The 13,438-nt window shown below is 43.7% G+C and overlaps 1 protein-coding gene across 3 annotated transcripts in view; it reads left to right on the top strand.

Moving 5' to 3' along the window:
• GVQW3 (GVQW motif containing 3) overlaps positions 1-13,100 on the top strand; it is a 28,562-nt gene extending 15,462 nt beyond the window's left edge. Inside the window, exon 2 of one of the 3 annotated variants that reach the window (XM_032853031.1) lies at positions 12,432-13,100. In XM_032853031.1, the coding sequence (XP_032708922.1) occupies positions 12,432-12,715 (284 nt within the window). In that variant the 3' untranslated portion in view covers positions 12,716-13,100. Of the gene's footprint in view, positions 1-9,344; positions 9,373-11,214; positions 11,651-12,431 lie in introns of those variants that run through there. The other 2 variants (XM_032853029.1, XM_032853026.1) reach the window with 2 other exon arrangements.
• The last annotated feature ends 338 nt before the right edge of the window (positions 13,101-13,438 follow it).

Below are 13,438 nucleotides of genomic sequence, written 5' to 3'. Positions count from 1 at the left end.
AGATTTAAAAAGGTAATGTCATATTGTGGTTAAGAGTATAGACTCTGAAACCAGACTGCCTGGGTATGAATTCTGGCTCACCATCTTACTACCTGTATATCCTGGGCCAACTATATAGCCTTTCTGGGCCTCAATTTCCTCATCTTAAAATGGGGCCCATAATGGTCATATTTCATTGGCCTGAGATGGGGGTTAAATAGCTTAAAACACGTAAAGCATTTGGGACAGTGCTTGGTTCAAAACTTGTATTCAATAAATATTAGTTATTTATATACTTGTTAAAAGCAGCCAGCAAATCTGTGAGTTTCCTAGTGACCCTAGCAAAGTGGAAATATCAGTTACATGATTCAGTGTCCATAAAATATAAACAAACTGGTTGGATAAGAAAAGTACAGATTTCAGAATCGCCTCCCCCCAAGATTCCTCATAAAGAGAATACAGTATGTACCTGGAATAATATACCAGCCAGAGGAAGTTTCCTAGGATTTTGTCTTTACCATTCCTCCAAATAGCCAATAACTTCATACTAGAGCTCAGTATAGTAAAAGTGCTTCCACTGTGACTGAAATATCGCAATACCTTTAGTCTGGCTTATTCCAAAAATAAAATGTATAGCATCAAAATGAAAGTACTGAACCACAGGTCATTTGGGTGATTCTCTATAAATATGGGGGGGGTCGTTCAATTAGAAGATAATTATAGTGGTTCAGGGAAGAGGCAACTAAAGCCTGAGCCAAGAAATAGCTAAGGATGAAAGGGGGTTGACACAGAAACAACCCACTGTACTGTGAGAATCCACAAATTTTGGCAATTGACTCAGTGTGTAGCAATAGTGAGAAGGAACTTTTGAGGCCAGGAGTATGGAAAGATGAAAAAGCTTGACTGTTGTGTTCTTCAAATCTTCTATAGCCTTACAAATATTTCATCAGCTTACCCCATCAGCTGCTGAGGGAGATGTGTTAATTCTCAGTATGTGGGTTCGTCCATTTCTCCTCATAATCTTATATATTTGGAGGTGTGTTTCCAGGTGGTACGGAGAGGTTCTGGGTCATATCTTCCTGATGAACTATCCCTTTTGTCCCTAAGTATATGCCTGTAGGGCACCTGGGTGACTTGGTTAGGTGTCTGCCTACCATGTGTTTGCTTTATTCTTGTACTGTCTTTGGTTTAGTTGTTTTCTTTACTCCCTTTTTATTCTCATGAGTGATTTGGAAGATATACGTTCTAATTCTGTTCCTTCAGTGGATGTTCTTACATTATTAATGTGCATACTTGAGTTAACAGTGTTAATTACCATCTCTAGCTCATTGTGCAGGTTTTAGGATCCTTAGAATTCTTCAATTCTGATCTCTACCCTCTTCTATTTTCCAAGTAATTTGGGTTTTAGTTTTTTGGTCCTAACTTACTTTTAACAACCCCCCCATTAGATGATTTAATAGGCAACATTTGTTTGGATTTACAAGCCTGCATATTAATTTCTTTGTCTATCTTTCTTTGGTGCCTTTTCTTTATTGAAATAGATTTCATGGGGTACCTGGGTGGTATAGTCTGCTAAGCATCTGACTCTTGGTTTCGACTTGAGTCTGACCTCAGGATCATGAGATCAAGCTCCACGTCCAGCTCCGTGCTCTGTACAGAGTCTGCCTGAGTTTCTCTCTCCTTGTCCCTCTGTCCCTACCCCGACCCTCCACGCTCTCTCTCTAAAATAAATAAATAAATCTTAGGGTGACTGGGTGGCTCGGTCAGTTAAGCATCTGCCTTTGGCTCTGGTCATGATCCCGGGATCCTGGGATTGAGCCCATGTTGGGCTTCCTGCTCAGCGGGTAGTCTTCTCTTCTCCCTCTCCCCTGCTTATGCTCGCTCTCTCTCTCTCTCTCTCTCCCTCAAATAAATATGTCTTTTTTAAAAAACCTAGTTTTTAAAAAATAAATAAATCCTAAAACTAGGTATATAATTCACATACAATGAAATTCACCCCCTTTAAGTGTACAATTCCATAGTTTTTTAATATATTCACAAAACTGTGCAACCAACAGCAATATCTGATTTTAGAACATTTCCATCATCCCCAAAAGAAATCCCATATCCATTACCAGTCCCTTCCCATTCCCTCCCCATTCCCTCCTATCCCCAGTCCCTAGAAACCATTAAACTACTTTCTGTCTCTATGGATTTGCCTATTCTAGAAATTTCATATAAATTGAATCATGTAATATGTGGCTTTTCATTCTGGCATCTTTTCAAGTAGCTTGATGTTTTCAAGGTTCATCCATGTTGGGGGATGTATTGGTATTTCGTTCTTTTTTATGCCTGAATACTATTCCGTTGTATGGATAAACCGTATTTTATTTACTAGTCATTAGTTGATGGACATTTAAATTGTTTCCACCCTTTAGCTATTATGTATAATGCTGCTATGAACTTTTGTGCACAATATGTATTTTCAGTTCTCTTGGATATACACCTAGGAGTGGAAACTTATTTCTTGTTTTCAGTGGTGTGCTGATATTTAACAACCAGCTCTTACGTGGTAAGGGGTAAGGGGAGCTCTGGTTTGTAGCATTTGTTGATCTCTGGGGTATAAATACTCAAACTGCCATCATGACATCTCTGAATTATGGAGATGGGAAAGAAATGCACAGTAACACACCATTCTATATTCCTTCTACTGTATAGGTATGGGAGATAGAAATTACCTCAAGAATGTAGATAATAGCAACACTGTATCAAATAATTAGGAAGTGATGCATTGTGAGGATTTTTTAAACTTTTTAAAAAATAACTCATTTAATTGTAAGTGTATATAATCTAATGCTGAATAATGACCATGTTTAACAACCAATTCTCAAAACTGCTAAAATTTTAGCAGTTGGCTCTTTGGGCTAATGGGAGCTGGCTGTGGCCCGACCTTACTTGTATCACATTCCTTGTAACTTCTTTCTGGACTGAATTTTCTTACCAAAGTATATCCACCAGCGCTCTTTTCAGCAAGTTTGTGTGAGGTAAACTCATTGGCTTGGCTTGTCTGAAAATGTCTGAAAATCTGGCTCTCACTTAGGAATTTCACCGTGTATAGAATTCTGTGTCGAGATTTATTTTCTTTCCACACTTTGAAAATATTATCCTCCTGTCTTTTGGTTTCCATTGTTGCTGATGAGAAGGCTGCCGTCATTGCAGTTAACACCCCTTTTGGTAATCTGTCCCTTTCCACTGAGAGCTTTTATTTTCTTTTCCTTGTGATTTTGCAGTTTCACTGGGGTATGAATGGGCTAGGGGGCACCCAGATATTTGGTCCTACCTTATTCTGTGTGTGTCTCTGAGAGTGTTTGGGGAGGACACATAGCAGAATGCCCCACCCCACCCCCGATGGGTGGCCCTCATCCGATCAGGTCTGCCTAGAACAAAAATGCTGACACCTTGCCAGCCCCCCCCCCACAACCAACAGGTAAGAAAGAATTCTTCCTGCCGAGCTGTTTGTGTTGAGATATTGGCCCTTTCTGGCTTCCAAATTCAAACTGTAATATCAGCTTCTCTTGGGTCTTGAGCCTGCTGGCTTTCAGACAGGAACTTAAACCACTGGCTCTCCTGGTTCTTGGGCCTTCAAACTCACACTGGAACTATACCATGGGTCCCATGGGTCTCCACCTTGCCGACTGCGAATCTTGGGCCTTGTCAGCTGCCATAGTTGTGTAAGCCAATCCTTATAATGAATTTCTTTGTATGTGTATGTGTGTGCTCATATACACATATACATATCTACACACACACACACACACACACACACACATATGTTCTATTTCTCTAGAGAACTCTTACTAATAGCTATAGTACTTTAATAATGATTTTCTACTGTTGCCTCTATTAAATCTTTCTGGAACTCCTATCAGGCATATGCTTGACTTCCTCTTTTTATCCTTCATATCTCTTAAACTTTCATTCAGTTCTTCTGCCTCTTTCTGTATTTACTCTATTTTGGGTGATTTCCTCAAATCTGTCTTCTAATTCCCTCCTTGGTTAGATCTAATACGTAGTTGAACTCATCCTTTGAGTTTTTAATTTCAGGGGCTGTTTTTCATTTCTGGAAGTTCTGTGTGGATCTTTTTTTCAAATCTCCCAACTCTTTTCTCTCATACCATTCTGGTTTTTTATTATGCCTTTCTTCCTTTTATTTGAGTCATCCGAATTCATAGTCTCTTTCAGATGGTTTCTGTCTTTACCCTTTTTCCATCTAGTTAGTTTTGTGCATTGGCGCTCCGTTTTGGTCGTTTCTTTCCACATTTTGTGAGCACCTTCGGTGGGAGTTGTTTTTCCTAGTGGATCCCTCAAGCCCTGGATTGTTAAGCATCCCTAAGGGGCTATCTTGAATACACCCATCAGCTCTGACCTAAGAATTTTAATAGGTCTTACTTCAGCCCTAACCTAATTTTTATGTTAATTTATCTCAGTTGGTGCCTGTGCATACAGGCAAAGTAAATTTAGACCCCCATATGCATTTGGCAGAGACTAGGGTTTTTCGTTCTCCTGAGTGTCATTTTTCCCCACCTAAAACTTCTTCAGGCATCAAGCTTCCTGAAACTTCACTAATACTGGGGCACGGTTTTCCCAGTTTCCTTTGCGCAGATGGGGGCGGAGCTTCCAATGTCTGGGCTTTAGGCAGGGGCCTCCTTTCCAGCTTCCTCACCTGGCTGGGACTGAAGCCCCATCTCCTTCTTCTTGGTGTGCGGTGGAACCCTAGCCTGCAGCTCTCAGGATCCATAGCTAAGTGTGAAATCCCTGTCTGCTGCTAAGGCACGTCACCTGCACCCTGTTCTGGCTTTGCCTTTTCGTTTCTGACATCTGGGGATTTCTCTACATTTTTCAAATTTGGTGGTAAAAATAAAACATTTCTGTTAAAGTTCACCCAGCCTCTCTATGTGTCTGTAGCAGGGGGTGGAATGGGAAACCTATCTCTATTAGCAGAGTTGGTCATGTTTCTGGAAGTTGCCAGATCAGAAATAATAATTCTGTGAGGAAGACATTTATTGTTTCCATTGTGTAGATAAGAAAAGTGAGGCTCAGAACGCTTGTCTAAATTGCCAAAGCCTTAAAATTTTAAGTGGGGAAATAGGTTTTTGTTTTTTTTTTTTGTCTGCCCACTAATCCCATGTAAGATACCTAGGCATCTCAAAGGTAGCTTGGTACCTCTGGCATCTCTCTATTGTTAGCCTTTATGGGCAATTCTCCCGTGGCATTTTGCTGAAGCAAATACTCTGGATAAGATTCCTCCTGCTTCCTAGGTAAGGCTGTTTGGGAGAGAAGAGGAGGAAGTCAAAAGCAAGCTGTGGAAGCTGGGCTGTCTTAAACCTGAGAGCCACTGGTAGGAGCATTTGGCTGGGAGGAGGTAAAACATCTCCCAAACCATCCAGAAGCATCCTCAAGTGTGCTTATGCAGTAGATCACGAAGGGGACTTACAAGGCTCCTGCACATTGTTTTTGGCTTGATTCTGGAGGCAGGAGGAAGCCCAGGTCATGGAAGGACTTACCTGTAAGTTCTGCTGGGTTTGGGGGATGTCTCAGCAGAGGCTGGCATAGGGTGAGACTTTTCACTTAGCTGCCTAGCCTGGGAGCCCCTCTTTCCCTGTGCTTCTGGCACTGAGGCCCTGAGTGGGTACACTGCAAAGCTGTGGTGGATTGATGGAGATTGGTTAAGGTCTGAGGAGAAAGGAGGTACTTCAAGTATGTAGAGTAGAGTGGCCTCAAAGAGACTGGTTGCACAGGTGAGTGGATAGAAGACAGAGAGGCATCCAGAAATTAGCAAGAGCAGAAAACCACTGCCGCCCATAAGGCAAAGGAGCAGGGTGGGGAGCAAGTGTCATCAGGGCCCAGGAGCCAGGTGATAAGAAACCTGAATGCTAGCAGGCCTGTTTGTGGTAGCAGGAGCCATGGATGATGAGGAGCCAGAGATGGGGAAGAGAAGAAACACCCTCATAAACCTACTCCCAGTCTCTGGGTAGTACCTCTCTTTGGCCAAACAGCTGGAAACCAGATGTTCTGGAGCCTGGATTCACAGGCTAAGTGGATTTACCTTGCTGTGTCACAGAACAGAAAGAGCAGGAGATGGCTAGGGAATAGGTCTGAGAAAAACAGGCCCAGGACTGGCAGGCAGGCAGGCAGGCAGGAAGGAAGGAAAGGAGAGAGGGAGGAAGGAAGAAAGGAAAGAAAGTAGGGAGGGGAAAGGGAGGAAAGAAAAAAGGGAGGAAGGGAGCAAAGAAGGAATAAGAAAAGGAGAGGAAAAAAAAGTCAATATGTAACATATAAGCCATACTAGAATAATTTGATATATCCTTTTGCAATTGAAAAGAGTCTTTAGGATAAAAATTTGCCTTCCTTGGGCGCCTGGGTGGCTCAGTGGGTTAAGCCGCTGCCTTTGGCTCAGGTCATGATCTCAGGGTCCTGGGATCGAGTCCCGCATCGGGCTCTCTGCTCAGCAGGGAGCCTGCTTCCCTTCCTCTCTCTCTGCCTGCCTCTCTGCCTACTTGTGATCTCTGTCTGTCAAATAAATAAATAAAATATTTAAAAAAAAATTGCCTTCCTTGCAGAGTTGTGAGGATTAGATAAAAAAAAAAAAAATGGATGTGATGGGGCACCCAGGTGGCTCAGTGGGTTAAAGCCTCTGCTTTCGGCAGGGTCCTGGGATGGAGCCCTATATCGGGCTCTCTGCTCAGCAGGGAGCCTGCTTCCTCCTCTCTCTCTGCCTGCTTCTCTGCCTACTTGTGATCTCTGTCTGTCAAATAAATAAAATCTTTTTTTAAAAAATGGATGTGAAAATCTTCTGAAAATAGCTAAGTACTGCATACATATGCAATAACCATCATTAATATCATCAGTTCTTTAGAGGGAGGAACTGTATGTAAATAAGAGTGTAAATAGAAACCCTTTGCTGAGCATCTATTATGTATGAACACTTTTTGTGGATGTGCATTGAGTATTTCCAGCTGCAAGTCATGATCATGAGCAATGACTTGAACAAAGAGGTATTTTCTGACATATCAAGAATTCCAGAGGTGCTCCTTTGTACTTTCCATCTTGATTACAAGATGACTGCAGTGCTTAGCCTTCACCTCCAAGTTCAAGGCAGGAAGCCACCCACCATGGGGGCAAGTGGACAGTTGAGACTCAGCAGTCCTGTTTCATCAGGAAAACAAAAGCTCCCCCAATAACTCCCAGCCGAGTGCTACCTAAATCTCATTGGCCAGAACCAGGCCTCACGACCACCCCTAACAACAAGGGAGAGGCAGTGGGAGGTAGTATATGAGAAATGGTTTCTGGATGGTCAATGACAGGATGTGCTGCCTGCATATAGAACACAGTACTTGGTGCCTGGGTGGCTTAGTCAGTTCAGAGTCTGCCTTCCACTAGGGCCATGATCCTGGAATCCTGGGATCTAACTCTGCCATCCATCGGGCTCCCTGCTCAGTGGGGACTCTGCTTTTTCCTCTCCTTCTGCCCCTCCTTTTGCTCCTTTTCTCTCTCTCACTCTCTCTCAAATAAATAAAATAAAATCTTAAAAAAAAAAACACAGTACTTGGCAGAGGAAAAGTGCTCAATACATGTTTTATGCACCTCTGTGTATGTCTGTCCATCTGTCTTCCTATCTGCGTCTGTGTCTGTGTGAGGTTATATGTGTTCTCCATTTCTCCTAACAATCCTGTGAAGTAAGTTCTGTTACAAATGAGAGCTAACACGGCTGGTGATAGGCAGAGCCAGGCCTCCGACCCAGTTCTTTCTGACCTAATTCTGAGGGCTCTTTCCATTGCCATGCCGTGTGCTCCCTCCCACTAACCTGGCCGTTAAGCTCTTGGTGTTGGAGACCTATCAGGCCCAAGTGGGCTTGATGAAAAGAAAAGGTGGAAAGGGATCGGCTCTAAAATAAGTTGGCGCCTAACCCCGGGGCTGTACACAGAGTAACCATGAAGTCACAAGAAGGGTTCCGTAATTGCACATGCTACCCCATGCCTCCCCTACATGCAGCCGCTTTGGAACAGTCACACTGGGAGGCTCGGCACTGGAGCCAATGATGCCCCCACTGCCCAGCACTCCTGTGGGACGCCCCTTTGCAAGTCATGAAAAGATTTTCATCATTGCTGTCAATTATACCTAGTTTCCTACCCTAAGTCCAGCTGCAGCTCCTCATCTCATTTACCAGAAGCTCCAAATGACTTATGAGTATTACCAAAAAGTAAAAAATCATTCTCCAAAGACAGAATTGTACAATTTAGATACAAAAGTCCAGGTGATCTGCTTCCCAGGCAAATTTTCAAATCGAATTACAGAAATGTTTACAGTAGCTGAAGCACTGTTGCAATAAATATATCCTCCCAGGTTGATGTCTCAGAAGAAAACTCTGAGTTTGGCTGTGTACTTTCTGCTATGTTTAAGAAAAATTACTCATGGGAGCCCGGGTGGCTCAGTCCGCCTTTGGCTCAGGTCATGATCCCAGGGTCCCGGGATCGAGTCTCACATAGGGCTCCTTGCTCAGTTGGGAGACTGCTTCTCCCTCTGCCTGATTGGGCTCTCTCTCTGTCAAATAAATAAAATATTTTTAAAAATTAATTAATCAAAAGAAAAAGAAAAATTACTCATTTTGAGGGGCATTGTGAGAAGACCACTGAACTTGGTAAAGATACCAGTGGGATAATACTTAATGCAGGTCAGAACACTGGAATATGGGCCCACTCATGTACTGGTGAAATTATAAATGGTATCACTTTTTCAGAGTAATTTGGCGTGAAGCATTGAGAGAGTTGACCTAGAAATTCCCTTTCTAGGCATCCTTCTTAGGAAAATAGTCGAAGAAACAGACAAAGATTTATGTATATTCATTCAGCTATTCATTTTATTTCCAAAATAGTAAAAAGAAGCAACTAACCCAAATGTCCCACAATGGGGAAATGGTCAGGTAAATTGTGGTATATTGATTAAATGAAATAAGCAGTCATTTTAAAGAGTAGTCAATGATGTAGTCAAAGTATGTCCACAATAGAATAGGGTGATAAAATAGGACTAAAACTACATGCATTATATAGATTAGACCCATTTTTTACTTTCTATATGCTTAAAAAAAAAAAGGCTCAAGGTATACCTAAGATACACTCAAAATGTTACCAGTTCTGGAGCAACTGGGTGGCTCAGTCCTTGGGTATCCAACTCTTGATCTCAGCTCAGGTCTTGATGTCAAGATCGTGGGCTCAAGCCCCACATTGGTTCCACTGGGTGTGGAACCTCCTTAAAAAAAAATAATTCGAAGTCACCTATAATTTCATCACCCAGATAAAAGCACTGATAACATTTTTTTTTTAAAGTAGGTTACATACCCAGTGTGGAGCTCAACATGGGGCTTGAACTCCCAACCCTGAGATTAAGACCTGAGCTGAGACCAGGATCGGACACCCAACCAACTGGGCTACCCAGGTACCCTTAAATTTTCTTCATTATATATAATTTTTGATCACTATAAGTACTTATTTTATAATTAGAACAATATGTATAATGAAAATTACTTATTAAGAAAGAAAAGAAGTGGGCTTTACTAGGAGAGAAGAGATCTGCCCCTGAGGAGCTGATGGTTTAATGGAGGAAATGAGACATGTACACAAATAAATTTATTACAAGGTAGCTAGGGGTATAATGGAGGTTTTACAAAGTGTGGAGGGAAGGATTAGCTTGGCCTGGGAGAGTTGAAGGTTGGTGAAAAGAGTTAACATTTGTACAGGGTCTTGAAGGATGAATAGGAGTTCTCTAGGGCTTTGTAAATTGTTAAGCACTCTGTAAGTGTCAGTTAGTTTTTGGCCGTTATTATTATGGTCAAAGCTTACCTCGTATAAAGCTCTCTTTCTTGTCTCTTTCCCATGCTCCCTGAAGCCCAGGATCCCTGGGACAGGAAGCAGCAGCAGTTAAATAGTCACACATCAGTGCTCGAGCAAGTGAACTGAGGTGCATCCAAGTAAGGAACAGATCCAGGACCAGAGGACATAAAATTATCTGGGAGCAGGGCCAGGAAGGCGCTGGTGGGTAAACAGTTCCCCCTTATTTGCCACCCCATGGAAAGGCTGGCTCTGCTTGTGGCCTCCACCCTGAGTTATGGGACCATCTCCACCTGGGGGACGGTAAAAACCAAGAATGAGCATCACACATCAGCCTGTGATTTACATTGGCAGGAAACGGTGTGTCAGGTGCCCTTAAAGCCTCCAGACAGGGTGGAGTGGAAAGGAGGGATGAGGGTGAGGAGACCAGGAAAGGTGGCAAGAGATGATATGTTGGTAAGAAATCCTTAGAAGCTCCAAGTTTGGAAAGGATTTGTAAATTATCTCATTTAATCCTCTGATCCCTTTCCCAACATTCCCATACTGTTGTCGTCCCTCTCTGCCTTCAGGGCCCAGCTCAGGGGCCACCTCCTTCTATCACTTCCCACCTGAGTTCCTCTGGGCTGTGCTTCAGGTGTAACTGATTGTTTAGCTTTATGAGAAAAAAAGTCAGTGCCCACTGTTCACCCTACATGGTGCTTCTAGTTCCTTGATTGCAATATATGCCCTCCTGTGTTTCCTTTTGTTTGTTTATTCATGCAACTATATATATTCAACACCTACATTGTGCCAGTCAATGTTCTAGATGTTGTAACAGAGTGGAGAAAAAGACAGCCAAGATCTCCTGTTCTCATGGACCTGTCATTCTAGTGGGGGAGACATAAAATAAACAAAGGAACAAATAAGAAAATATCAGGTCAAGAAGGAGGCAGCTTTGGGAATATCTAAGGAAAGAACTTTCCATACAAAGAAAGCAGCTCTCGGTGCCTGGGTGGCTCAGTAGTTAAGTGTCTGCCTTGGGCTCAGGTCATGGTCCCAGGGTGGTGGGTTCTAGCCCGGTATCAGGCTCCCTGCTCTGTGGGAAGTCTGCTTCTCCCTCTCCCACTCCCTCTGCTTATGTTCCCTCTCTGGCTGTCTCTCTCTGTCAAATAAATAGAATCTTTCAAAAAGAAAGAAAGAAAGAAAAAGAAAGAAAGAAAGAAAGAAAGAAAGAAAGAAAGAAAGAAAGAAAGGAAGGGAGAGAGGTGGAAGCTGATCTAACAGCCAAGGGGAAAACCTTTGCTTACTCTACGAACAAAAAGAGAGAAACTGGCATTGTGTATAAAATGCTTTCTCTTGCTTCATCTGCAAGTGAAAATCTTTTATCTCTTAGGACTTGGCTCAAGCATCACCTGTTTAGGCAAACATATCCTGACTTCCCCCAGGTCGAAGTAACTGTCTCCCTTTCTTCCCATTGTCAGTGAGTACGCTTCTGTCAGCCTACCTGTAACAATTTGCCATTCCTTCCGTACTACAGCATTGCTACTCCCCCGTGGACCTCAGTCTCATCAAGGGCAGAGCTTCCTATCTAAACTCCTAATGCCCAGCATGGAGCCTGGCACAGAGTCTGTGATCAGGAAACATTTATTTGTTCCTCGAATAAATGAGCTCTCACACAGTTCTCTATCAGAACCTCTCTGGCAACACTCAGAATTAACAACCACTTATCGATCAGTGCCAGGCCCTGTGCTGGGGACTTTCATCTCTGCTTTTACAAGGCTCATGACTACCACAGGCAGTAAGTGTTATTATCCTATTTTGTAGTTAAAACTCAGAAAATGAAAGTGACTTTTTTTTTTAATTTTGTTTATTTGAGAGAGAACACAAGCAGGGGGAGCTGCAGGCAGAGGCAGAGGGAGAAGCAGGCTCCCCACCAAGCAGTGAGCTTGACATGGGGCTCAATCCCAGGACTCTGAGATCTCGACCTGAGTCAAAGCAGACGCTTAACTGATGGAGCCACCCAGGCACCCCTGCAAGTGACTTCTGAGGTGGCTCGGTAATAAGAATCAGAGCTAGAAGTCAAACCCAAGTCCTCTTGGTGCCAAATCCCAAAGCTTCACCTTCTATGTGATGGTCTTACCATGTATTAGTTCATCTGTGGACCTGCCCTCTCTTTTCTTCTAGATAACCATTTCCTTGACACAGGGTCTGTATTTCACTCCCTTCTACATTCCTCCTGACACCAGCACAGTGTTTTGTATTTAGGACCTACTCAGTCCGTGTATCTTAAATCTCCAAGAGGTGGAAAATAATGAATGTATGAATGAACGTTTCACCCAAAGTGAACCAGCCTCTAATATCAATTCACCGGACTGTAATGAGCTGGAGGGAGCTGGAGGGAGCGACATTTCCGAGGGGAGGGGCCCTCCCAGATGCCTCTGCGCCCATCTGGGAGAGCCAAGCGTGCTGTCTCTGTACTCAAGCACTCATTTCTTAGAAATCACACCTTTTGCTCAGTTATACATCTCAGCAGGCAGGCCGGGGCGCAGAGAGGAACATGCCTGGCTTCCACTGAGTTGGGAAAATGAGGTTAGGTTTCGATTCAGATAGTTATTTGTGTTTTCTGGGTCTGCGCGGTCAATAAATTTTCAACGAGCAGTGATTCTGTTCCTCATCTTTCACGGCTTTATGGGACTTCAGGGAACGAAAGCATAACATCCTGCTTTCCCATAAGTTCTCTGGCTGCTACCCTGGCACCAATTAAAGACATGTCTATGCAATTAATCAAGACCAATTTGGAAGCCTTCTGGCGCTGCCCCTCTGATGTGCTGCCTGCGGCACATACAGTAGTTCCTCGGCCGCAGCGATGGAGCCAGGCACAGAGGAGCTTTTGATGAACTGGCTGTGCTGGCCCCAAGTGTTAACTATGTCATCTGACATGACTAACGAGGCTCCCAACTTGATCCGTGTGAGTGCAGCAGCCCCGCTGTCTGGAGGAGGCGCCGTTTCCGCAGCCAGCCTGGGAAGAGGCTGCAACGTGCTGGGTACACACGCCATCATGTCAGCTGGAGTCCTGGAGGCCTCTAGTGTTGGAGCTGGGAGTCGTCTGTGGAGAAGGGGGTGGGCGCTGCGAGCCAGGCTCTGCACTGGGCACTGGTGGGAGTGTGACCCGATTTAAACTTCGAGCTCAGCTTCTTTGTTGGACAGACGTGGGAGCCAAGACTCAGCAAAAGTGTGGGGTTTGGGGCACCTGGGTGTCTCGGTGGGTAAAGCCTCTGCCTTTGGCTCAGGTCATGATCTCAGGGTCCTGGGATCGAGCCCAGCATCAGGGTCTCTGCTCAACAGGGAGCCTGCTCCCCCCACAATCCCCTACCTGCCTACTTGTGATCTCTCTCTCTCTCTGTCAAATAAATAAATAAGATCTTAAAAAAAAAAAAAAAAGAAGTGTGGGGTTTGTCAAAGACCTGAGTCTTTGCAGGGGAGAGGGGGTTGGGATTAAAGGAGTAGGTGTGGTCCTTACCCTTGAGGAGTTAAACCCCTAGATAAGCAGATAAACACACATTTTACCAATGCTTAAGCCATGGGTTTCCTTCTGCAAATGTTTATCAGGAGGAGGA

Source organism: Lontra canadensis, unplaced genomic scaffold (assembly GCF_010015895.1).
Source record: "Lontra canadensis isolate GAN:19392208 unplaced genomic scaffold, GSC_riverotter_1.0 scaffold7, whole genome shotgun sequence".
In the NCBI taxonomy this organism is placed as follows: Eukaryota; Metazoa; Chordata; class Mammalia; order Carnivora; family Mustelidae; genus Lontra; species Lontra canadensis.
This window is presented reverse-complemented; position numbering and strand designations above follow the sequence as displayed.